This window comes from Kogia breviceps, chromosome 2 (assembly GCF_026419965.1).
Source record: "Kogia breviceps isolate mKogBre1 chromosome 2, mKogBre1 haplotype 1, whole genome shotgun sequence".
Taxonomy (NCBI): Eukaryota; Metazoa; Chordata; class Mammalia; order Artiodactyla; family Physeteridae; genus Kogia; species Kogia breviceps.
In genome coordinates this window covers 7369269-7396314 of record NC_081311.1, presented here as the reverse complement: position 1 = coordinate 7396314, position 27046 = coordinate 7369269, and the positions used below count along the sequence as shown (strand labels likewise).

The window sequence follows — 27046 nt, the reverse complement described above, 5'->3', positions numbered from 1 at the left end:
ACCAGCTTAGCCGCCAGCCCAGCGGCGCGCTTCCCGCCCTCAAGCCTAGGCTACCCCTCACCACCCGAGGCAGTCTCCGGTGCCCCTGCGCGCACGCCGCTCCCTGGTCTGGAACACCTCCTGCCCCCAATTCTGCGTCCGTCTGAACTCCTGCTCATTCTTCAAGCCTCAGGGAGCCTTCTCAGCCCTCCTCCCTTCGGCTTGGTCTAAATGACCCTCCCGTCACTCCCACAGGACTGTGGACTCACCAGAACCCTGTGGACCCACATCTCCGCTGCCCTTACTACACCCGGCACATGGTAGGAAGTGGATAAAAACAACTGCAGTCACGACACAAGCCGACGAGCTCCTCAAAGACAGGTTTGGTTTACTCATGTGCGAATTCTTTAGGGCCTGACACACATGGGAGGCGTTTGCTAGACGTGAACTGGATTGCGCCTGGGGGACCATCAGCACGGCAGAGCGTTCCGTGGTCACCAGAGAAACAGCGACACATCCGAAGAGGTACAGAGGGCAAGGAAGATGAGTTCTGTCACATCCGCCAAGAGCAGAGGCAGCCCAGGCGCCTTGGTCACCTTCCTCACGCAGCCCCTCGGTCCCCAAGCTTCGTGATGTCCGGGAAGAGGGTCTGTGCCAAGGCCACCCAAGGCCAGCCACCTCGGTGGGTCTTCTGGGGAGAGCTCTCTAAAGATCTCCCAACCACCTGTGCCAGCCTCTGAGGGCACCTGCCCAGAACCTAGCGAATAACATTCTTCGCACCCCTGGACCAAAGGCTCTCCCGCAAAGCTGCCCCAAGTACAGCGGCAATCTCTCAGGCCAAGACTGTCCACCCTGCTCACCCCAGGAGGCCAGGCTGGGGCTGACCAGGGTGACACTCAGAAAACACGGCGAGTGGAGACCTACGCCCACCACGGAGGGGATGGCCTTTCCCTCCAGCATCCCAGTCAAGGACTCATTTCAAAAGCTTTCATGGAGCTTAGATGAGCTCTTGCTCCTGGAGAAACGGCCACCACGTTCAGGTGGCAGGGGGGTTCTGGAGACAGCGGAATCAGACCCCAGTAGTCGGCGAAAGGTGGCCAGGCTGGGGTCAAGGGCCACAGCTGCGACCACGCAACCTGCATCAAGAGGACGCGGGCCACAGCTGTGAAAGGCAGCTCGCCAACTTGCAAGAAGGGGCAAGACGAAAGAAAGACATCAGCTGCGGAGAGTCTAAATTGAATCTTAAAGTAAAAGGGCCTCCCACTCTCAGTCCGGATAGGTGTGCAGCCACTGAGGTTTCCAAAGAATCCATGCACAGAAGGTGGTGAGAGCGGAGCCAAGATTCCAGGGCCGCGTCATGACACCTGCATTTAAATCTTCTATATTTAGGACCAAATTAAACCACTTTTGGTAAACAGCGATTTTGTTTCCTAAAGAGAAAGCTTAAAAGATTTCACCCACCTTAACTCTCGTTAAGAGACACGCTGCAAACCGAATGGTAACACGTGCTCTCGACCCTTCTTCCCCGCAAAATCACATCTGCGAACGGAGAATGCGGGTGCGGAAAGACACTGCCTGGCCTTATCCAGCCAAGTGCAGCCCCTCATCCTGTCACCCACTGGGGCCATGGGAACAGTTGCCCCGGTCCTTCCCCTTGAACTCCCAGTCCTCCATCTGTCCCCCCACAGCACGCGCCTGCCACGGCTGCGCACCAACATTCCCTGGGCTCCGAGTGTCCGCAGCCACGGTCTCACTTAGTGCCCCCAAACCACGGGCTGGGCGCTGTCGGCACGGCCGTAGTCCAGAGGAGGGAAGCCAGGCGGGAGAGGCAGTCAACGGCCGAAGAGCAAATGGAGGGCAGACCTGGGATTCGAACCTAGGCACTGATGCCACAGCTGAATGCTGCCCTTGCAGTAAACGACACAGACTGGGGTTTCACCTCCTCTCTGCCCAAAGCTCCCCCGTGGAAGTTCTTCTCTTGCTGACACACAGCCCACCCTGGACCGCCTGGCAGAACTTCTGCCCACCCAGTCCAGCTCACATCCCACCGGCAGCACCGCACCTCCGCCAGGGGCTTCTCGGACAGGCCCTCACCCGGTCCTCCTGAAACCACTGGGAGGCAAGGCCAGCAAGATGAGAAACCTGAGGCCGCGAGGGTCACACAGCAAACTGGGTCCAGCGAGTGAGCAGTAGTGTGCCCGCCGCCTTCCCCCTGGGGGATCCACTGTCCGATCGCTCCGGGGCCTTCAGGGGAGCGGGGCTCCCAGGACCACGCCGCACAGGGGGCCCCTGCATTCCACACCCCGTCTGGAGTCTCAGAACCACAGACACCCCCGGCCCCCTCTCCTCGTCCAGAGCGCAGAGGTGGCTGGCTGCCGAGGACGGTTTCCTTCCGCCTCCAAACACGCAGAGGCTGCTCGCAGGCGGCACACGGCACGTCCCTCCACTCCCAGGCCCCCGGCCAACATGAAGGCCAGAGCAAGAGGAATCCCAGGCACGGCAGAGGCCTCTCCCAACTGGGCTGTGTGTCCGTCAGGGCACTTCAGCCAGAGGGCAGCCGGCAAGGAGGGTGGCCTCCTCGGGGTGAGCAACCCCCTCCCCCAAGGCCCTGCTCCAACTGCCAGGACACAGAGGGGCCCCGGACAGACACTGCTCCCCGGGTCCCCTCTGGCCCCCCAAGGAGGCTTTGCCACGTGGCCACCCCAGCCCCTCCTGGAAGTGGCAGCGTGGTCCCCGGTCCGCAACCGCCGGGGACCACCCCCTGGATGATGCCCCCTGCTCATGGCAGGAAGCGCACCCCCACTGCCCCAGGGCAGCCGCTGGCCCAAGAGGGAGCATATGGAGGCCCGCCACAGAGAGCTAAAGTGCCACTGTCCCGCCCACCAGAGGCGAGGAATTTCTCTGAGCTGCAGCATTTTCAGCAAGAGACGGAGCGAGTTCCTCAGCCATGGACTCGTGCTGAGGACTCAATGAACTAATGAAGTAAAGTGGCCAGCTCAGCGAGGGACACCCAGCAGGTGCCCAATCAGTGTCTGCTAAATGAATGCAGGAAGAACAATCCCCCTCCTCCCCACCTCATTAGGCCCAAACCCAACTCCGCGGAGGAGAAAGAGCCCTTACTTACCCACCACCACCAATGTGCGGAGAAACAGATGGACAAACCCTTGCCAAGGCGGCCAAAAAGGCCTATTCATCAAGCTCGAGGTTTCAGCACTTCCCAACAGGACTCAGTTTCCCCGGCTGCAAGTTTCACGAGCCTTCACGTTCAGTAACTGAAGGGATGCCTGCTGCACATGCATTAGGGGAGGAAGTGAAAAATGGGATGGACTGTCAAAGTCAACCAAGAGCTTCGGAGGGCATGTTTCACTAGGCTAAAGAACTCTGGACAATGACCATGTTGCCTGTGGGTCTGCTACAGTGTGCTGTCCTGCAAGCAAGAATGTGTCCCGGGACTTCCCTGGTGGCACAGCGGTTAAGAGCCCGCCTGCCAAGGCAGGGGACACGGGTTCGAGCCCTGGCCTGGGAGGACCCCACAAGCCGCAGAGCAACTAGGCCCGTGCACCACAGCTACTGAGCCTGCGCTCTAGAGCCCACGAGCCGCAACTACGGAGCCCGTGTGCCACAACTACTGAAGCCCGCACGCCTAGAGCCCATGCTCCGCAACTGGAGAGGCCACCGCAATGAGAAGCCAGCACACCTCAATGAAGAGTGGCCCCCGCTCGCCACAACTAGAGAAAAAGCCTGTGCGCAGCAACCAAGACCCAACGCAGCCAAAAATGAATAAAATTTAAAAAAAAAGAATGCTTCCCAAAGTCTCGCAGGAGAGAATGCAGCACTTGAGCAGGGCACCCAGGAGACGCAGGTTCTGGTCCCTCTGTGCACTGGCCCACGTGACCTTGGGAAAGTCACCGCATCTCTCGGCGTGGGATTTCCCTTCTGTGAGATGACGTTCTGGAATCTTACATTCTGTAAGAGCAGGTCACAGTAGCTCCTGCTCTCCCAGCCCCTGGTCATCCTAAAACAATTCTATGAAACGTAATCCCAGGTATGTAGAAGGACAGGTTCCCAGCAGTCAGGTACAGCCAGGTGGCCGACAGTATGACACTCGCTGCAAACCAAGGTGAAACGGCCCAATGGCTCACTGAGAATCGCCAAGATACACACTGAATCCAAACGGCATCTCCCCACCCCCGAGCCCCAGAGGGATACTATGTGCCAAACCTCCAGAAGGAATAAGATCTTAGCTGAAAAGACCAGCAGGGTGGTGGTGACACGCACGGCCTGCGTGAGAACTACTCTGAGACAACAGAGTGAATAAAACCTGCCCTCCTCCTTCCAGAAAGGAGGTGGCTCAGAGGGGCCGCACTGAGTCCTGTGCAGGGAAGCGCACCCGACGCCTGGCCCGGCAGAAGCGGGAGCTTCCTGGACGATGTCTGCGGCAGGCGCTTGGCCCAGGGGTGGGTACCTTTCAGATTCTCCTTCACTGAGACATGGCAGCAGCGGAAAATTCCAATAGGTTTATTCCGCTCCTGAACAGGAAGGTCCCTAATCCCTGCTAAGGGAAGAGAGGTGTACGTGGGGTCTATTCCAGTCCTTGTTCCTCAGTCTTAGATGCAAAACAGAATCAACTCAGAGGCTTTAAAAGTACCAACTCGGAGTCCCACCCCTTCTCTTCCAAGATTCTGATGTAATTGGTCCTGGAGGCTGTCTGGGCATCCAGATTTTTCTTTTTTTTTTTTTTTTAAACTTCCCCAGGTGATTCTAGTGGGCAGCCAAGGTTGAGGAACACTGCTGTAAAGTCTAAAAACTTGGTGACAGGGGCTCCCACAAACTCTAGAGGGGCAGAAAGGCCAGCAGACCCAGCCAGGCAGCCCTTTGCTGGAGATGTGGGTGAACTTGCCCCGCCTCCACACACAAACCAGGATCAACCTGCACAGAGCCATCTGTCTGAGACAGAATGCAGGGCCTCTGCCCAGCCCTGGCTGGGGCATACCAAGTGCCCACACGCTGGAGGATGTACAGTTGTGTTCAGTTATTTGATGACTTTAGGCATGTAAACAAAATGTGATCTTGTACAAACCTGGGGTGGCAAGGACCACAAAATGATTTACTATGAGACATCTAACTTACAAATGCAAAAAAAAAAAAATGCTGGAAACCCTTTTAACAATCTCTTTGAATGGAAAATGGGATCTGCATAAATGTGATGCTTCTAGTAGGCTGTCAGATTTATTTCCCATTTCCCCCAGAAGGTCACTGGGAAAAATTATATTATTTTCTTATGAATCTGTCTTTTGTAAGGATGAAGCAGAACACTTCAGTCTTCCCAACTGAGGCACTGTCTTTGGTCCTATGGTGGGTAGATACAGAATCCAATTACTCCTTCAAAGAAAAAAAAAAAAAAAAGGCTGTAGGAAACAGAGGGGCAAGGAAAAAAGGCAGTTAAAATTTCTAAGTTTCCCCGTGGTGTTAACAAGACTAAACAAAATTTCTGCTTCGAGATAAAACAGAACCCAGTGCCTCTGTCTTATGAACACACCAACCGATAGCAGGGTGTATGGAGAGCAAGCAGGCTCTGAAGCCAGACAGACCAGAATAGAACTACCAGATGCTCAGCCTTCCAGCTGTGTGGCCCTGGGCCAGTTACTTGGCCTCTCTGAGCCTCAGTTTCTTCAGCTGTAACTGCAGGACTTCTCTGAGAATTAGAGACAGTGTATACAAAGCCCCTGGCCAAGGGTGAGCCTTCAACAACCAGTGGGCGCTGCTATTATTCTCTGAATAACCCACACCCATTTCAGCTAAATCCCGCTGCACCCAACTTTTTATGGGCCTGGATCTTGGGCACCACGTTATATCACGCAGGACGGGAGGAGAATCTGTTTCTTTGTTTCAAGGGAGGGCAAGAGCAGCCAGGAGTTGGCCTGCTCCCGCATTCTGGGGTCAAATGGGCTGTTTACCGACATGATTTGTTTTCACCTCCTGAGAGGGGCCCAGGGGAAAAACTCCCTCCAGGGACTACAGATACCTAAGGGGAGCTGTTGTTTCCGTGATATCCCTGCACAGTCTGGCCAGGCTGCCCCCATGACCCCCTGCAAAAGGCAGCTTCCCGTGCAGCCCCCGCAGCAGGAGAGGAGAACCGTAAAGAAGCGGGGTGCCTGTCACACTTCTCCGTAACCCCTGACGTGATGTGAAATTCTACAAGGTAGACCCTTTGAAATGCAAAATCTTCCCGAGTCCTTCAAATGTGTTTTTATTTTCTTGGGTTCCTAAGGCTGCTTTCAGACCCACCCATCAGCATTTCCCCCTCTCAATCAACCCACACTTAACAAAAAAAGGAAGAAGAAGAAGATGAGGAAAAAGGAGGAGGAGGAGAAGGCAGCTGCAGCAAAGACGTCTCTGTTTTCTGAAAACGCTCAAGTATCTCCAGTCACTGCAAGGGGGGAAAAAAAAAACTTGTCCTCTGCTTCAGCCTCCCTGTATCCCTCTTCCAAGACACCCTGAAGCCAAGTTTCCTCTGGAAGATTTCCTCCCATCCTAACCAGCATGACCAGAAATCGGGAGGGTTAAGACCGGCACCACCAAAACCACAGCCCGCAATTTTTTTTCGAAGCCCAAACCTCGATCCAAAACTGTGTGCACAGGAGGTTTGGATTAAACATCAAAGAAGAAGTTACCTTAAAACAAAGTTGTTTGGCAAAGAAAATTACTTCACCATAAGAAGAACCCTAGGGAATGGTAAATAGCTTTTGAATATAGACGTTTCAGTGGCAAGGTCATTAATCATGTTAATGTAAACTGCGCTAAAACAAAAATTTTCTAAGCAAGTCTCCGGGGCACATCAGCATATCTAAGCCTCTAGGTTTGCTTCCAGAGCTCACATCCCTGCACGCAATGAAACTGTTGTTAATGGGGTCAGCTATTACAGTGCAGTCCCCGACCTTGGGCCATAATAAAGGTGACTCAGTCCTGTAGAAAGAACCCTTCTAAAGTTAGGCAGGAAACAAACACAGAAATTAATCAGAGAAGGAGAGTCAATGATTTCAGAGAGTTTATCCATTGGGCAAGTTTAAACAGCAACTCTCCCTGGATGATCAGACATTTCAGAAAACAGTTGAGGGAAACCAGTCAACATTCCTTATGGCACCCAAGTCCCTCAGCCAGGCCCTGTTTTGTAGGGTGGAGGGCAGGACAGCAGCTGGACAAGGCGAGGAGAGTGGAGCCCAGCAGAGTTAAGCTGTGCTGAGCCCCACCAGACCCAGCCATGTGCTTCATGTTGGCAACAAACCGGTTCTTTCAAGAGAGGAAGAGTCTGACAAAAAGGACAGCTGCAGCGAGAAGCTGAGAGGCAAAAGCTTCGAAAAAGCTCTGGGTTTGGGATTCTCCCTCCCCTCAAGTCAAAAAAAAAAAAAAAAAAATCACCTTTGGGGTTTACAAGAGCTAGTTAATCTATTAAAGTGTCTCCCTTGCTGGATCAATTAAAGAGAGCCCCTCCACATCTGGTTTCCACCTAAAACCGAAACTTGTATTATCAGCATATTACATAACAAATTATGCCTGCAGGTTTCTTTTATTACACATCAGAGAGGTGTGTGCAATGGTGGTAATGATGGGGGTTGAGCTGATCTGAGTATCTGCTTATTTCAGTCTTTTTTTTTTTTTTTTTAGGGCAAGAGCAAAGTTTTCCACACAGTATGCAATCCAAAAAAGTCACACTGACTGGGTGAAACATCAACTGAACAATCCAACAGTGTGTCCGGGGCTCAGTCCTGAGGGCCTACTGCATAAAGCAGTGGGTCAGAAGGGTGTGCTTTTTCAAAGAGCAATGCAAAGGTATACCAAATTGCTCCGAGGCGTCCTCTGCTGCCAGCTCCCAGATTTTACACAAGGCTCCCTCCTCTCCAGCCTCCTGCAGGGGAGGAGAGCTGGCTGGCCTTTCCTGAGCGAGCTTCGATCATGGGTCAGGCGCCTGCTCCCTGAACCCACTTAAAGGACACCCAGCCCACTAGGCTCCTACAGAACCGGGGAGATGGAGAGGCTGGGCAGTGGTGAAGGAATCAGCAGGGGAATAAAGGCTAGGAGGAGTGGTGGGAAAGAGCCTAAGAAATAACATCAGGGATTCCTATAAAATGTCAGTTAAGTGTAGCCACCATGATTACAAGAAGGTATCTTAAAGCTCTTCTTCCTCAAAAAATTTTATGAACTTCCAAAATGCTACTGCATGCAACGTACCCTAAGTTCAAAGCAGAAGGGAGAAACTGACTAAAAACATCATCAATCAAAACAGTGGAATGCTCTATTTGTCCTCCGGCCTTAGAACATTCAAGTCCACTTCTGTAGCAACTATACTGCTAGCTTTTATTTAAAACTTGTCTTCGAATGTTAAAACGATTGCACAGCAATAATCACCTTCTCAGGGGAAAAGAAGTCCTTGGGCAAAATTATCTGAACTGGTCTTAAAACCGCCCTGTTCTCTGGAGGGGCATTTGGGAGAAAGAAACAGACCTGCCGCAGGCCTCTCCTTCATTTTCTGGCCTGGAACAGCACCCTGGGAGGTGAATCAGCAGGCTCCTAGGTCTGTACCATGGCTGGCAGCATCCAGACCCTTGCCAAGTACAGACACAACGTCAAGGGCTACCAATCCTGAACTTAAGACCCAAACCTTCTCCCACTAACATGGGCCTATCAACTGGGACAAGAGACTGTTTTCTGTTTATCTAGTTGTCCGTAGCTAAGGAAAAAGGGAGGAAAAGAAAAAAAAAAAAAACAACCACACTACAGATCTGCAATTCAGTATCAAAACTGTAACTGAGACAAGTTACTGTTAAGTGGATAAATTAAAATGAAACCAAAACCTGGCGAAGTCAGGAACAGTGAGTTTCACCCAGTCTACTAACTCCATTCCTTTCCAAGTCCTCAAACCTGATGGCATATTTTAACCCAGAGTCCAAGATCTGGAGCAAGGAGGGATCCCCTTCCAGCCGGTGGGAACTGCTGGGAACACATATGCTAGTATGTCATTTGGAAGTCTGCTAATATGTTGTAAGCAGCACAAGACGCTTGCCTGGCTTCCCAGGCCAATAAACAATGCCATTCCAACTCCTGCAGCAGTCAATAGAAAACAGTCCCTTGTCTCCACCATGTAACAATTCAACAAACATTTGTTCCTGTTGAACAACCGTCAGCCTGGCTCCATCTGCACCCGCTCCGGCAAGACGAGCGTGGCAGAGGCGGCATCGGCACAAATGCCCTGCTCGGGTCCGGGGCCCGGAATGCAGCCCACCGCGGGGGCCACTTGCCCAACACCACCGAGTCCGGATGCTGTAACGAATGGAAGACTCGGAGTATGGCCTATAGGAGGCAGAATCCCATTCATCAAATGCCGCAAAGAGCTGTTCTTTGTTCACCATCGTACGAAGTACAGTACGTGTTAATGAACCCGGGCGGTCAGATGGAGGCAGCCTGGCTTCAGGGGGCGTCCGGGGGCGAGGGACGCGAGCAAACCGGCTCTTGAGACTCGCTGGTGCTCCGCCGCCTCGTCCCGAGCCACGAGCATTGTTCCCCAAGTCTGCGGGCGGGGGTAGGGAACCAGGGGGTGCCGGAGAAGGCATTTGGGGCAATGCAAACCGAGGGCCCTCCCCGGGACTCTGGGCATCCTCCCCTTCTTCGTCCCCGCCCCACCAAGAGAAAGCCCGAGCGGCGAAGACGACTCCCACGGGCTTGGGAAGCAAGGACTGGCAAAAATGTGACTCGACCAGTGTGCCCGTGCCGGACGGCCCTTCTCGCCATGTGCAAAAGCCACGCCGGCACGGCCCCCCCTGCCCCCATTCCGCAAGTCCCCGCCGCGGCGACCCCGGGGGCTTCCCCTGCCCGGAACAGAACGCCCTCTCACCGCCTACATGACCTCCCCGGCCGGTCCAGCAGCCGGGGAGCCCGCCGCTGCGTGCCCGCATCCCGGGGTGGCGGACGCAAACTTCCGCGAACAAAAGAGTTGTCTGCAAACGATGCGGGAACTCCGGGGTGAGCGGGGACGCCCGGGTCCCGGGGCTCGGCGCCTTCGCCGCTGCCGCAGCCAGGGCTCAAGTTGAGACGTGGAGAGGAGGACACCCCCGGGAGCAGCAGTCCCCGCGCCCGCCCCGCGAAGCGCAGACTTTTCCGCAGGGGCCGGGCTGGCTCGTTCCCCTGGCTGCGCTCTGACAAGTCTCACGCATGCACCAGCGGCGACACTCAAGAGCCCCGAGAAACCACCCGACCCAACGCGAAACAAGGCGGACAAAAAGGAAATCAGTAATATAGAAATAAAAAAGGTCAAGGCCAGCACACACGCGAGCCGGGCTCCCTACAGCCGGCGGCTGGGGCGCACACGGCAGGGACCTCCGCTCGGGACCGGCCCCCGGCTCGCCACCGCCGCCGCCCGGCCCGGGGTCGCTTACTGTGCGCGGCGGGACGCTCCGAGAGCGGACCCCGCGCCGTTGCCGCCGGCGCTCGCCAAGTCGTCCAGACTGCCCGCGGCTCGTCCGCCGCGCGCACGCTCTTCTGCCGGCGCCGAGCGCTTTGTACCGAGCGGCTCCCAGGGAGGAGGAAATCGACTTGTCACTTCCTGAACTGTTTGCAACTCGTCCCTTTAACCGGCCCCGGCCAGGCCGCCCGCGCCCGCCGCCGCCGCGGGGCAGCCCGACCGCGGCTGCGTGTCGCTGGGTCCGGCGCTCTGCGGGCGGCGTCGCGGGCCCGGGCGCTCAGCGCGGCGGCGGCGGCGGCGGCGTGCAGGAGCCGGGCAGCGTGCGGCGGCGGGCGAGTGTGCAGTGCGCGCAGCCGCCGGTGGGCGGGGAGTGGGGGGATCGCGGCGCGCCGCCGGCGGGGCTAAAGGGCGTCCTGCGAGCCGAGCCGCGCGCCGCTCGCCGAGCTCGCGCCTGCAAGGCCCCGGAACGCGGGAAGTGGCCCCGGCCCCCGGCCGCGCCGCCGCCACCACCACGGCTGCCCGGGCCCTGAGCCAGAGGCCCCGGGGCCGTCTCCCCCCGCCCCCCGCACGAGCCGGGATGAAAACCCTGGGCCGCGTGGACTTAAGACGTCCAGCTTCCGGGTTGTTGGGTTTTTGAGGTTTTAAGGAAACAATTTCAGGGGCGTGCTGGGCGGTAGGGGAGGGGAGACCGTGTTAGTGTTGTCACACTTTCGGAAAATAAATCGCTACTTTCCTAATTCGCGGTGCTGATCGAAATAAAGGAATGTGTACTTCAGAAGCCACATCCAAAATACATGCAACTGGTGAAGGAAGGATTTGTGGTTGCTAAGCAGAAGCAGAGCATGTTTAGTTCTGTAACTTAGGATGTTGACTTAAGTTCAGGAATGTAACCCTGATAGAATAAGCAGTGTATTTTCATTGTGCTGCTCACCTGGGGGAGGGGGATTGTTTTCCTTGTGAAGCGAAGCCCTAGATTTCCCATTACTCCTTCCTACTGGTGTATGTTATTTTATTAACCTTGCATCCAAAAAGAGATTTTTTTAAAGAGAAGGTTTTTGAAAAGAACTCCCTATGCCTGTTTTGTGTTCTCCTTTGCCAAAAAAACAAAACACCTCATTACTTTACATGGATTGTGTCTGCACCATTTGAATGGTTCTATTCATAAATCAGGAAACTTTTTCTGCTGCTTCTAGGAACATTTAATTGGTTTTAATCCAATGTTTCAATCCCAGTATCAAACATAAATGAACAATTAACTTCTTGAGCTTGTGTACACTTGGGAAACTATTATATTTCATGGCTATTGCTAAAATATTTCAGTTTCTCATCACACTGGACCCATTCTTTTTCAGAAAACCACGAGCTAACATCTCCTTTCACACTAACTACAGCTAACTCTAGTGATTTCTGCTGTAGGATGGACAACAAACAGAAGGATGTGAGTTTTCATTCAAGGAGATGATGTGGGTATAATCAATTCATCCTAAGAAAGCCAAAATGAGCTAATATGCAGAATACTCAGGTACTGATGATATCCTTATCCATAAACACTGCTTTAAAAAGATTTATCAAGGGCCAATTCTGAAAGGAGCAAGAACCAAGTCTTCCTAGATTGAACAAAGAAAGGCATAAGGGATAATTTGAGAATGCTGCTACACTGCCCTAATGCCATCTTATCACAGCGTCACCTCAGCCTTCGAGAGCTTTAAGGATATAGTTTAATTTCCTTTTTATTAGGAGGCCTAGAGTGACTCCTGCTGGTAAGCATTCAGTTTATTCCTGCAATTACTAGTTCATCGGGTCAACTTAAAAAACAAAATTCTGGGGTTCCAAGCCTGGAAACAATTATTGCAACCATTATTCTTGTTGCTTTCAGGATGATTTTAGTCTCACAAAATTCCAAGGACTGTGGTTATGGCAAGCTCCTTTGCTGTACCTCCTCCTTTCTAACCTAAAGCAGCCTGTTTTTCTGGTTCTGAGGCTTTCTTAAAAGTGTAGAGAACTAAACTATCTGCTTCAAGAGTTCTGCTACTAACCAATGAATAGCTATTTCTCATATACTTAATTTGAATGTCCAAAGACTAAAAATATACATTAAGGCCTGTGCCACTAACCTTCCATACTATAGGCCTTCCCACATCATGTAATAAAGTCCTATAGATATAACACACACCACTTTTTAGGGCTATACTACATAGTTCTTTTTTTTTTCTTCAGTACACGGGCCTCTCACCGCTGTGGCCTCTCCCGTTGCGGAGCACAGGCTCCAGACGCACAGGCTCAGCGGCCATGGCTCACGGGCCCAGCCGCTCTGCAGCATGTGGGATCCTCCCGGACCGGGGCACGAACCCGTGTCCCCTGCATCGGCAGGTGGACTCTCAACCACTGCGCCACCAGGGAAGCCCCATAGTTCTTTATTATAAAAATTCCTACCCAAAAGTCTGTATATTAGAGTTGCTCAATTCAAAAGACTAAATATAAACTCAGTCAAACTCTGGACTTAAAACAATGTAAACTGCAGTCGGAGGAAGGGGGGGCTAAGCTGTCTACCTTTGTTCAGTCCTCAAAGGTCAAAACCAAATCAAAACCAGATTTAGAGCACAACTAGACACCAATATGCAAATTCATAGGCCAATTTAGGAATAAGTCCATAAATAATCCAAAAATGATCAACTGTAACTTTTCCATTATCATCAACCAACACTAACCTGGTTAAGCCATAGAACAGCCTAGGGATTACATACAATCTCACTCCAAGACCAATATATGGAACCTAGGGAGAAAGCACAGCAATACTGGCTCTTCTGGCTCCTGGCTCCCCGCAAAGCAGAACTACCAAAAGAAGGAATGCCTGTGTGTATGGTATGTGTGATATGTCCACTCAACACTGCCTGGGAGATACAAACTGAGTAGCATTCTATACTAGACGGTTCCCCCATTCCAAGTTTAAAGCTCTTAAGCAACAGGAGACAATAAGAGTGGATTTTATTAAGAAAGGGTGTAACCAACTATAACTTGTATCAGCAAGCTAATAAAAGTATTCACCTAAGCACAATTTGTGCAGAGGAGGGTAAAGACTGGGTTTTGACATGCACTAAGAAATGTCCTTGGTAGTTAGTGGGTGTTTTATTTTTGTGCCTTCAGAACCAGATAAATATGATGTTTAAACAACAAGAAGCTGAGCTTTCAACTTTGAGCAAGTACCAGTCAGTAATGCTCAGTTTCTCCCATCAAATTTATCCGTACCTATGATTGTAAAAAGAGCTCACCACTAAAAAATGATAAACTGGTTTGTCTCTGAGAATAACATTCTTTTTAGACTAACAACGTGAGTGAAACAGACATCGAACGTGTTATACATTGGACCCAACAGCAGTATGCAGATGCATGTGCATTAACCCCTTTATTCAGCTTCCAAAAGCCACTGCCTCTTTGTCACAACTGCTGTATTAAAAGCCAGTCATTCACATTTCACACTGTCCTTTCTACATTTGAAAAGATCTTTTTTAAAGGAGAACCTTTTAAAATTGCTTATAATAGATGATGGGAAGATAGACATCACCAAGTCCACCTGAAACATTTTCAAAGGGATTGGCTACTAAAAACAAGTTAGCGAAATACATTTCTTTTAAAACTATGGAAACTTTTTGGTTATTGATGGAAGCCAAAAATCTGAACCTACTATGGGGGCAATTTTCTTATGCAGCTTATTCAGAAAAATAAGTTCTATAATTGTTCCCACACCTATGATCCAGCTACAACTAACAGCCCTACCTACATAAGCACGTAATGACACACTAATCCTTCTGTTCTTTCCTTTCTATTCTTTTTGTCTTTCGTTCTGAAACCTTTCCACTAATGAAAATGAGTTACAGCCCTGGCTGGAATCTCATATAGATACAGATATATAGATATAGATCTATAAATCTATCTCCTATATCTATAGATACACCCTTTTAAGAGGTAATTTGGTTCTTGAAGACAGTTATTTTTTGATTCAAGAGATAAATAAAATGAATTTATTTTCATTGAAAAATAAGCACAGCAGTGAATTTAATGATACCAATCTAACTCCTTTGATACAAAATGAGAGTTGAAAGCAGCTTGAAGGGGAATGCCTATTGAAATCAGCGCATGTGAATCTACACAGCTTTGTAACCAAACGTCTAGCACCATTGAGGTAAGAAGCATGCCAGCTGGGACGGCATTGTGCACCACAAAGTGTGGGTTGTAAGCCTAAGTCCTGAGCACAAACCCTGGTTTCCAAGTTGGCAGGTGCTGAAAACACAGCAAATGTCACGCTTGCAACTCACTGGATGGAAGAGCTCTGAGTAAAGTAAGCTAAAAAGAACAGAGCAACAGTTAAAACTTATTTCAATTTGATATTATTTTTTCTTTGCAGAGTTAATAGTAGCTATTAGTGTTATGTGCTAAAAGAAAACTCAAGCATGAAAAAAGAGACACTGAAAAGTTTATGCATGGGAAATAAGCAAAAATAAATATAACAAAGTAAATCTATATTCAAAGTTACTGACGTACGTAAAACTTCCCAAACCGATTTTTACTATTTTAATACTAAGATTCGAAAGCATAATCAATTCCTGGCCTTTCCCTGATCTATTTATGATCTTAGCTGATCTAACTAGTATCACTATAGCATGGTTAGTCACCTATAACCTAGTTTGCCTCAGTTACTCCACCAAAAACACAGCTAAAAACAAGTTACAGCATTTTCATACTGCTGTATACATTGAATTTAATATAGAAAATATTTCAACAGCACACTCAGACTAAATGGTTATGTTATCATCTTCAAATGATTTTTTTTCTCATATATTCTTTTTTTTGGGCTGCGTTGGGTCTTTGTTGCTGCGCGCGGGCTTTCTCTAGTTGTGGCAAGCGGGGGCTACTCTTCATTGCGGTGCGCGGGCTTCTCATCGCGGTGGCTTCTCTTGTTGCAGAGCACGGGCTCTAGGCACGTGGGCTCAGTAGTTGTGGCTCGCGGGCTCTAGAGTGCAGGTTCAGTAGTTGTGGCGCCCGGGCTTAGTTGCTCTGCAGCATGTGGGATCTTCCCGGACCAAGGATCAAACCCGTGTCCCCTGCACTGGCAGGCGGATTCTTAACCACTGCACCACCAGGGAAGTCCCTTCTCATATATTCTTTAGTGGAATTCAGATTTAGTATTTGAGATATTAACCCCAAAATTTAACTTAATTTTTCCATCAATTATCTGCCATATAAGTCACTGCCTCAAGAAAAATCTATTTTTAATTCATCCCTAGTGATATGCTCAAAGCTACCGCTATCCTGCCTATTACCAAGAAAAATGAAGATGAGTGAATTTCATTTTCATTAGGTAAGAGGAAACTGAAAGATACAACTTGTGATTTCACAGAGTTTAAATACCCAATCTGAAGACTGAATCCTTTGGATTTAAAATATCAAGAAAAAAATTAGTCTCTGGCTCCAATGGTAGAACATCCCTGGGAGCAGTATGAAAAGGACATTTGCCCCACATATTACATTAGCCTGTGAATTTCTTCACTCTTCTCGGCGCTTTGTCAATCTTCTATATTAACCGAAAGCAAAGATATTTTGTTTTATCATACCCATTACTGTTTGTAAGAGGGACCAGCCTTGCCTATTTTGTCCTAGCATAACCTGCAGCTGACCTGAAACAGAAAAGAATTGATATGAATGAGAAGCTGACATGCTATTTTAAATACTACTTTACATCTTTTAATTTTCACATAGAAACAAAACAAGAAACACCTTGATCAAAACCAAGTTATTCAGGGACTTCCCTGGTGGTCCAGTGGTTAAGAATTCGCCTTGCAATGCAGGGGACGTGGGTTCGACCCCTGGTTGGGGAACTAAGACCCCATATACCATGGGGCTGCGGGGCAACTAAGCCCGCGTGCCGCAAGTAGACAGCCCGTGCACCGCAACTACTGAGCCCGCACGCTCTGGAGCCCGCACACCACAACTAGAGAGAAGCCTGCGCACCACAACAAAAGATCCCACCTGCCTCAGTGAAGATCCCATGTGCTGCAACTAAGACCTGACACAGCCAAATAAATAAATTTTTAAAAAAACAAGTTATTCAACCCTGTAATGTTAAACTACCTAATTAAAGGTAGCGAAGCTTTGGGCTTCCCTGGTGGCGCAGTGGTTAAGAATCTGCCTGCCAATGCAGGGGACACGGGTTTGATCCCTGGTCTGAGAAGATCCCACATGCCGCAAAGAAACTAAGCCTCTGTGCCACAACTACTGAGCCTGAGCTCTAGAGCCCATGAGCCACAACTACTGAGCCCACATGCCACAACTACTGAAGCCTGCACGCCTAGAGCCTGTGCTCTACAACAAGAGAAGCCACTGCAATGAGAAGCCCGTGCACTGCAATGAAGAGTAGCCCCCACTCACCGCAACTAGAGAAAGTCCACGCACAGCAACAAAGACCCAATGCAGCCAAAAAATAAATAAATAAATTTATTTTAAAAATAATAATAAAGTAGCGAAGCTTTGATTATGTTCTATCCTGATGACGTACTCATCTCGTACTGACCTCATCTCTGTAGAACTTTTTTTTTTTTTTTTTTTTTTTTGCGGTACTCGGGCCTCTCTCACCCTTGTGGCCTCTCCCATTGCGGAGCACAGGCTCCGGACGCGCAGGCTCAGCGGCCATGGCTCACGGGTCCAGCCGCCCCGTGGCATGTGGAATCTTCCCGGACTGGGGCACGAACCCGCGTCCCCTGCATCGGCAGGGGGACTCTCAACCACTGCGCCACCAGGGAAGCCCTGTAGAACTTTTTAAAATGGTTCAAAGACTTAACCTCTTTGAGGTTAACTAGAGAAAGTGACACTGCTCTGACCAGTATTTCTATAGTAATAGTAAGCACTCTAAGCACTGAGATATTCATTTAACCACCAATAAAAAGGTTAAATAAATAAACAAATCTGAAAAACAAGTGTTTTCTACACTAGCATAAACAACTGATTCACTGTATTTTACATACTATACTGTCAGTTCCAACATAAACCAAGGTCAAGTCAGATAAACTACTTAAAGTATTGCCCAACATCAAACTTTAAAATGCCACTGTGAATGGTACTGTTAACTCAACTTACAGCAAGGAAAACAAACATGACTCACTGATCAAAGAAATGAAATCTAGATGATGCAAGGTGGAAATCAATGATAAAATCTTAGCCCGCAGCTTCCTAAATGCATAGTAAAAAACCCAAACCCGACTCAACAACTCAGTAAACCTGAGGCATGGTCATTTGGGGGATCTGTTCTTAGGTCCCTTGTTAGTTGTCAGTGGAAACAATGCCTTGGTGTTCAGACCTAAGGAAGGAAGGTGCACCCTATCCTTGACCATTTGTTTTCAATTCAAATGCATCCACATTAACATTTTCCCTATCATACCTACGTTTATTACTAAATAACTACCTCTAAAACAGATAATGATCTTAAACCTGAGGGGTATTCTTAGAGTCTGCTGAAACACACCATAAAGGACATTTCGTGAAAATCCAGAATTAGGATATCTAGCCTTCATTCCTTAACTAAATAAAAAGGTGCTTTCAACATCAGCCCTATCTAGAGACTAAAGCAGCAGCAGCTATACAGTATGATTTCTTAAGAAGTTCTGAAAGGCCCGCCTATTCCAAACTTTCCCTCTTGCTTATCTACCACTCATTCGCCTCTCTCCCCTCATCTAATCGCTCCTAAAATACAAATGCCTTACAATGGGACTGCATACATTAACTCAGTGGCACTGAGGGTTAAAATCCTGAACAATTCAATATATTGACTCTGATGGGAAGGTTTCCTTGGAGAAAAGAATATTTATTTGGCACTGGTGTGTGCTAAGAATCATGCTAAGATGATTTACATTTATTTTTTTCATTTAATATTCACAACCCTGTTATGTAGAGTCTACACAACTGCTTCTCTCTCCACTATATCAAACTGCTTCAAAGAAATGTACTAAAGAGAAACCAACTTGAAATAAGCATCTACTATACATTAGGCACTTTGCCAGCACGTTTAAAATATTGATACTTCAATTTCATTGAGGGGGTAAGCAGTTTTAGGACAGATTGACAGTAGCCCAAAGAGGTAGAAGGCATAAGAAGGAAAGACCCATGTACTACACTCTGTATAGCATGAGAAGGTAGAAATCTCAAAGCCATGGGCCTTTCAAGTGGTAAATAAGGTCATCTGTGAGTGCACAGTGGTAGTGTGTGTGTGTCTGGGGTAGGGAAGAATCAAATTAGGGAGATTCTTCAGGTTGTCATAATTTTATATAAAATTAAGGTGGGACTAAAAAATTAGATGTAAATTTCTGAGTTTCTCAGATAAAACAACTCTGGTCAAATGAATACAAACTGAATTATCAAACATATATCGGAGGCAATCAATACTCAAACCTAAAGTTTACCAATGAATGCACAAAGACGTTTTTAGACTGAAAAAATACATGTGATTGCTTCAAATGTTTTATTATATGTACACACATTTTTTCATATACATGAATAGATAGTTTGGTTTAAAAGAATCAGAAAATGACCTAACAATTGATATTTAACTAATGGAGTATTTAAACACCCCATGTATAGTGGAAATCTATTTTGTGAGCTTTCTCTAAACCTCAGATCAACTTCAGCAGTTATTATGGATTGAATGTGACCCCTAGAAATTTATGTTGAAGCCCTAGCACCCAAAGAAATAGTATTTAGAGATAGGGCCTTGGGGAAGTAATTAGGGTTAGATGAAGTCATGAGGTTGGGGCCCTCATGATGGGATTAGCACCCTTATAAGAGACACTCAAGAGCCTTACAAGAGACACCAGGGAGTTTGCTCACTCTCTCCCCACAAGCACGCACAAAGAGAACATGTGAACATATAGGGAGACAGCACCCATCTGCCTACAAGCCAAGAGAAGAGACCTTAGAATGAAACCTACCTCATCAGCACCTTGAACTTGGAATTCCCAGTCTTCAGACTATGAAAAATAAATTTCTGTTTGAGCCACCAAGCCAATGGCACACCAAGCTGACTAATACGGGGGTAGGAAAGAACTTTAAATATCACCTACTGAACACCCTTGTTTCACAGAGAGAAAAACTGAAGCCCAGAAAAGGAAAGTGACTTGTCTAGGTTCCAATCATTTTTTTCTCCAAAATTTAATTTAAAAAAAAATCACTTCTCTCTCATATTTATTCTATTAACAGATTTTAAAGACAAATTATCTGGTACTATAAAATGAAATGAACCAAAATAAATTTCAAGTTCAGAAAATAATCTGATAGTGCATTTGTTGCAAATTAAGTCATTAATCAACTGGACTTAACAAAATGATCTCTCAGTTCTGGCTATGTAATGTCTTTATCATATAAAGATTCCACGAGGAAACCTTAGCTCACTAAAATGAACAAACTTTTGGAAAGGTGAGGCTTATTTAATAGTGAGGTTCAGTACATGGAACATATTATGGAGTATATTCCAGAGGGAATAAATAGCTCTGACTTGTTTATGACTGATTCTCAAAAATCAACAAATATTATTCTCATTCAAGACATAGCATAAAAGCAGTTTCACTGAATCACAAAGGTTCTATTTATAAATCACACAACATGTAGTTTTCACTCACAATTTCAGGCCTTTCTTCCCAAACTTGCAAACAGCTCTTTAATTCAGCCCAGTATGTTTTATTAAATACCATATTATGATTTTCCCCATTCAGACTCCAACTAGACTTCTTGTTAAGGACATGGAAGGAAAACCTAATTAGTGCTGCTCCAGTGCATCTAAATTTATTTCACCACGAAAATCAACAGAGTAGGGGCTAGATGCTGTCACAGAAAGGCAGACGGATATGGAATGTAAACTGCTCTTTCCTCTACTCTTCCCCTCTCCCACCCCACCCCTCCAAGTTCCATGGCTGGAAATCATCCTAACATTTTTTTAGCCAGGATGTACTAAAATTAGATGGGAACAAAGGACTGACATTTTCATATTAGAGGAGGGGTTAGGAGAAAAATGCGAACTGGCAGCACCCACTTTCTTCTGCATTTAGCCTCTTCATCCTGACTACTCCCTCATCTTTGAAGCAGCAAGGAAGGCAATAATAACAAGGGAACTACAACTATTCCAATAGCACTTCTATTCTGCTGTGATCACATAATGATAAACTGCTTCATCTGTAACTATGTTAATGAAGAGTGATAAATACACTTCATGGTCCCCTTATTCAGAGTATTTCATTATTTCTTTCTAAGCTCCTCAGATAATATCCAGAATATGCTAATTGCTGGCTCATGTGTAAATTTTTAGGTATTTGGGAAAACAAGTATGTTAGATTCGCTTTTCTTAAAAAGCTTCTGGATAGCATGTACAATAAAGCTCACTCACTAACACACCATTTCCTGATGCAGTAATAACACATATTTTAAAATATAATATAGAAGAATTTATCATTTCTTCAGGAAGGGTCACTTAAAAATGAAAAAAGTAGATTTGTTTTTTTATATCTTCCTCCAATAAACTAGGCAAGTAATTTGCAAATACTTTAAGGCACAATTATCTCTTGGTTGTAAGTCTTTCTTACAATGGTATCAGCATGACAAAAGTGCATTCTGCCAGCCTCTACATCCCAGTTTTTGAAGTTCTACTCCATAAAAGCAGGATACTGATACATTCATGTCTTGAGAATTATTCCTATCTTTTTAATTTGGTTTCCCTGGGCCTAAACCACAGGTCCGTACAGTGACAGCTCAAAATGCTGAGCTGTTAGAGAAGCCCTTTTAATGATTAGTCTAATGCACTGTGTTGTAAAGATTTTTAAAACTCAGTAAGTACCGACTCAAGCTCTCTTTTTTCTTCTGGTTACTGGAGCCCATCTTGACATCTAAGCTGGAAATGAATGATCTTTCAACAACACTCCAGGGATTTTGCTAAGGTCATATTCAATCATTCATTAGGCTTCTTACCCCTTGCTTTTCAGAGTTCCATTGTAGAGCTGGTTTTATTCAGCATTTATGTAGCCCGTGGGCTTGGGTATTTGTCTGCTTAATGTTGAGTTTCATTTCTATGCCACTAACATAGGAATCCATCAATTGACCAAAGAATTTCGAACTATTCTTTTACTTTTCTAACAAATTGCATGGTATGTATGAATAAATTAGCATTAATTTTCTTCCATTAACTGTTAATAAAACATGCTCATGTGCTCCCCCTTCTTTAAGGACATCTCTGTTTTCTGCCTAGCTAAGAGAAATGACAGGGTTTCCTAATTTTTTTCCCACTATGCAATTGTCCTTCAACATACCATGCTCCTCATCTCCCACAGTCAAACTCTAGGTCATAGGCAGCCTCCTTCCAGTGAAGTGTACTAGACAAGACTCCTTTCAGACCCCATCAACACCCCCCCGACACACACACACACACACACACACACACACACACACACACACACACACACACAATATGAACTAAAGAGGTTACTACAGCGAACACAAGACATTTGGTCTCTAGCTCTCAAAGCAGAAAGCTGTCTCTGGAGCACATACATTCTAGCTCACAGTGCAAAAAATAGGAAATCAAACCCAGGTCTCCCCGCAGTGGTAGAATGCTGATCTGGAAAGCAACTAATTTTTCACATTTACATATATTTTCATTGTAGGCTACAAGACACACATACACACACACACACACAAATATATAAAATAAAATTATTTAAGACAACATAAATCAAAGTCTATTCACATAGGCAGGGATACTCTATTTCTTTGCATATCAATTTAAGAAAAATTATTTCAAAGCCATATAAAACTTAATTACTCATATAGGTTCTTTAAGGTTTCTATTATACTCTGGATGAATGTGAATGAAGGTCAACATACAGTAATGCATTACAGTATCATGGAAATTTAACAATAAATAATAAGTGAATTGAAACACTTATTCATACCAAAAATAAAAATCTTTCATATATGTTTACCTCCCTTCCTCCCCCCAATAGTCAGAAAATTGCACACATAATCACAGATGAAGAAAGGCAAACTCGTTGCTACTACAAAGGGAATAAATCATTCAAGGACAGTTTGTACTTATTGTAAAATGGCTTTAGTCAAGCTGCCAAGAGTAGTATCAGGTTTGATTCTCAAATACATAAATGCCAGTCCCAAAAAGCAACTCGAACTTGTGCACCTGGCTTGAAACAAAATGTTCTGAAAACTTTCTATTTGTTAATTGGTGTAACGCACCCATTCAGGCCTCCAATCCCTTTGGACTTGCACACACACTTCCTATACACACAGAAGTGGCCTGTTATGCAGCAATAACATCATCATGAAAAGCAACAATTCTGTGCAGGCTCCACAGAGAAGTCTCGTTTGCATTTCAAACAAGTTTCCTCAAAATAAGGGTGTCCTTTGATGTAATAAAATTACAATTCCAACTTCTTATCCAAATAAAACAGCATTCACTACATAACTTACTGCTCCCTTTCATAACTGCGTAATTTCTTTCGCAGTTACCCACATATTCATATGACCTAACAAAACTAAGTTTAATAATAATGTATTTATGACTTGTTTCAGTAACTTGGGGACATTAACTGGCCTGGTTTTTAAAGTGTGGTATTAGTTGAAAATACTAATAATTTATTGTTAGCATTTTTGGACCTTCCATTTGTTCTGATTTCAATCTCTGAGAGGCTGATTTACAGCAGGATTAAACTGATAAGAGACGACAACTCCCTTTTCCTAACCATATCAACAGCTCCATGATTCCCCCCAAAACGTCCTACATTTTTGCAAGTGGAACACACATACCCCCCACAATAGTGACTCAAGGAGCTTTTCAACAAAGGCCCCCTCCAAGCTATCAGTGAATCCAACCCACTGTCTCAATCTGGTTGCACAGAAGGCCTATTTTGTTCCATCGATGCTTTAAAATAGCATATACGTAACAACTCAGAATTCTAAAAAAGTAATTATATACTATTACATGTTTAAAATCAAGAAACATTAATGTAAAATCAACAAAGACAAGATCTCAATAAATTATAAAACTCTGATTCTATGGTTTAAGATCCCATGTCTAGTTTATAAAATCAACACAATTTTACACGTTTAAATCACAGATATTTTAAAGTAATTTCTCACTTTTTACATGTTAAAAATTAAAGCTTTTGCAAAAATGTTATTTGTATTGAAAGTTTATGTAAATGTCTTCAGTTATCTTGTGCAAGGCAGACAGTAATCTTAATGGTTGATTAATGTTGATCTAAATCAAACCACCCTTCTCCTCCCCCTGTCCCCCCACCCCTCCCCATAACAAAAATGAAAAGAAAAAGGGTGTAATGCTAGACTTGCTCAGTACTGGAATAACATTTGCCAAACAAACAAAAATTCTGTTTGTTCTGTAACCCAACAAGCCCCCAAAGCTGAAAATCATAAAAATTATTATCACTTTTTAAAAACTCATATTGTGACTCCACTATTAAACTATTAGCCCAAATACAAAATGGCACTAAGGATTAATAAAACTTATCTCTTCAAAAACGTTCATAAATAAACTGTTCCTCTTGCTAACCAGCCCCTAACTAGAACATCTTTGTCCCTGTATTCCTGAGGGTGTCTGTATATAAAACTTACACCACCTCTCACAGAGGAATGATACAGTTCAGTTCTTGATGACGCAAGTCTTTTAAGACAAGTAGGGAAATGGTGAAAAGTAATGAAGGATGACTCACTATTCTCACAGTCCACTGATCAACAGTCACTAACAGGGAGCTGCAGATCTCCTAAAAATAACTGCCCAACTTCTCTAACAGAATTTTGGATATACGGGTCCTAGTTCCCCAATTGAACTGTAAATGCCGTAAAGGCAGAGACTTAGACCTGAGAGGCAAATACGCTAGAGGAAAAGAATAGGTTTTAGAGTCAGACCCAGAGAAGAATCCTGGCTCTATCCTGTACTAGCTATCTGATATGTAGAAACAAGAATAAGTAATACATGCCTCGAGAAGATATTGAGGGAATTCAATGACTTAGTAAGATAATACAACTTAACCTAGTGCCAGCATATAACAGTATCTCTTAGCTGTCTTTCCTTCTACTATTTATCCCTCACAGTGTGTAGAAGATCATCAGCCACAAAATACAAGTTCAATAAATATTTCTTGATCAACTGATACATTTATCTGATTTTGTTTAACCATACACATAAGGGCTGGGGGATTTTCTCAGGTATTAAATAATTTTTTTTAAAAACCACTATTCAACTCAAAATATCATACTATGTTTTATAATAGTCTAATAAAACATTAAGAAAGTCATTTGGCTTATTATTCTGGCCCTGGAATAGCTTGGTCATATCTTCATAAATAGCTATATTCAATTCACCTTTACCAAGGCACAAAAATCAAGAATACATACTACCTGTAAATTCATTTACTGCTTTAAAGTTTTTAACTGTTCAGCAGTTACAGGAAATTTTTTTAAAGCAGAAAGAAAAATATTTACATCTCAAATACAAAAGAAAAATTTTAATTATTCTTGGTTGGTCTCTGAAACCGAACCACTTCCACGCTCATGATTTCTTTTACCAACCCATTTTATCTATTCAACATGTGCATCCTGTGTACTTACTAAACATTTATTTGCACTTGTATTTTCTGTATTAGGTTTACTTTGATGTAGAGCGTCTTTAAAAAAGCTAACTGAATTTGTCCAATGAAAAGTCTCACGTTTTTTGGAAAACCAATGCTGCTACACTGTTTCCAGATCTGCCTCCAAAGCTGAACCTGGGTGTCCGCAGCTCTTCAAAAAGTTCAAATCCTGCCAGACAAAAGTAAAATACTTTTATTAGGGACTGAATCCCACAGTTAAGGGATATTTGTATTAACAATGTACTTTTGAACCTTTTACAAAATTACGTGATTCCAAACTCTAAACTGTGACTAAATTTCACTTTATGATCTTCTATCCTATATACTATATGTGTATATGTGTATACACCCAAAAACACTGTGAAATGAACAAGTAACAGACAAAATCAAACTGGAAAAAAGAGGCTTTCCATCCATCCTGTTTATCACGCCGGTTTATCATCCCTTCAACTCTGCATCTCCAGTGGCCTCCTTTACCATCTAGTTGTAGGAAGCAGATTACCATGTGTTGAGGTCTTATCATGTATCCGGCACTGTTTTGAGTGCATATGTATGTGTAGTAAGTCAATTAATCCAAATCAGATATATAAAGGCACTTAATACAGAGAAGATAAGTAACATGGAAATAAAAATGAAAAAGTCCTGGAGACGGATGGTGGCAATGGCTGCAAAACAATAAGAATGTACTTAATGCCACAGAAGTACAAACTTAAAAATGGCTAAATAGTAAATTTTATGTTATATATATTTTACCACAATAAAAAAAGAGTTTGTAACCAAAGATCAAGATCCAAACTGGACCGAACTTGGGAAGGTAAGGAAGTAGTAACTTTCAAAGCAGCACAGGGTGATTTCTTTTTTTTTTTTTAACCTTAACATGTATTCAAAAATCCTGGGTTCAAGTCCCAGCTCTACCACTTACTAGGTGAAAGGTTACTAGATTAAGGTCAATTTACCTTAACCAGAATCCTCAATTTCTATGCAAGGAGGTTACAGGTATCACTGCCCCTATCTAACTTACAGTGATTTTGTGAAGATTAAAATAAGAATATGTGGTGTTCTCCTAACCTATAAAACAAAATGGAAATTTAATGTTTTATTATTCTGTTTTCTAAAAATAAGACGAATAAGGGTAGAAGGTTGGTTAACTCTTAGTTAACCATGGTTTTCTCTCAGTGATGGGACTATCAGTTTGGGGGAGTTCATTTTCTTTGGGGGAGAAGGTGTCTGCATTTTCTAAGTTTCCATGTCTTGAGCTAAAGCTCAAATAACTCTTGTAAACAGAAGAAAATGCTTAAATGGATATACACTATTGTATCAATTGGTTTTTTTATACTTTGCTTCATAATTCATATTCTTAATCAAGCTTCACCAAATCTTAACAAATAACTAAATATGAACATACTCATTAAAAACTGATCATAAGAAAACTTTTCCAAAGAAGGCCAGACCTTTTAAATAATACGATACATTTTAATGCTAAAAAATGGAGCCACTGTGATGGGTACATGGGTACACACTCATATTTGTATTCTGAAATTTTACATATGCCTAAAATATTTCATAATAAAAATTCTCAAGAGAAAATGGAGCTGTCCGGGTGAATTTTCTAGGACTAATCTTTTAACTCCCTGGACTAACCCTACAGAATTTAAGTTTTATATTTCAGTAGACTATACATCAAAATGTTGATGTATTATCAACAATACAAAGTGGTTGTATACCAGAGATAGGTAACAAATTTTAATTATTTTAATCTATATACTTATGTGTTGAGGTTACCAATATTTTAAAAATTTTTTCATAATGAATCTGATTACTTTTTCAGTAAGATAGGTTTGGGGGTTTTTTAATTCACTAGTTGTAAGAGAGTCAAGTTCCTTGGACATCAGATTAGAATATCCTAGTGTCTGCCAAATGATTAAGT

At 44.9% G+C, this 27046-nt stretch overlaps 1 protein-coding gene across 3 annotated transcripts in view; it reads right to left on the bottom strand.

Annotated features, from left to right (window-relative positions):
• The window catches only part of EEF1AKMT2 (EEF1A lysine methyltransferase 2), a 74687-nt gene that overhangs the window by 25087 nt on the left and 22554 nt on the right, over positions 1–27046 (bottom strand). For 2 of the 3 annotated variants that reach the window (XM_059053989.2, XM_059053987.2), the window contains exon 6: positions 25198–25288. In XM_059053989.2, the coding sequence (XP_058909972.1) occupies positions 25198–25288 (91 nt within the window). Of the gene's footprint in view, positions 1–24981; positions 25289–27046 lie in introns of those variants that run through there. The other variant, XM_067024399.1, reaches the window with a different exon arrangement.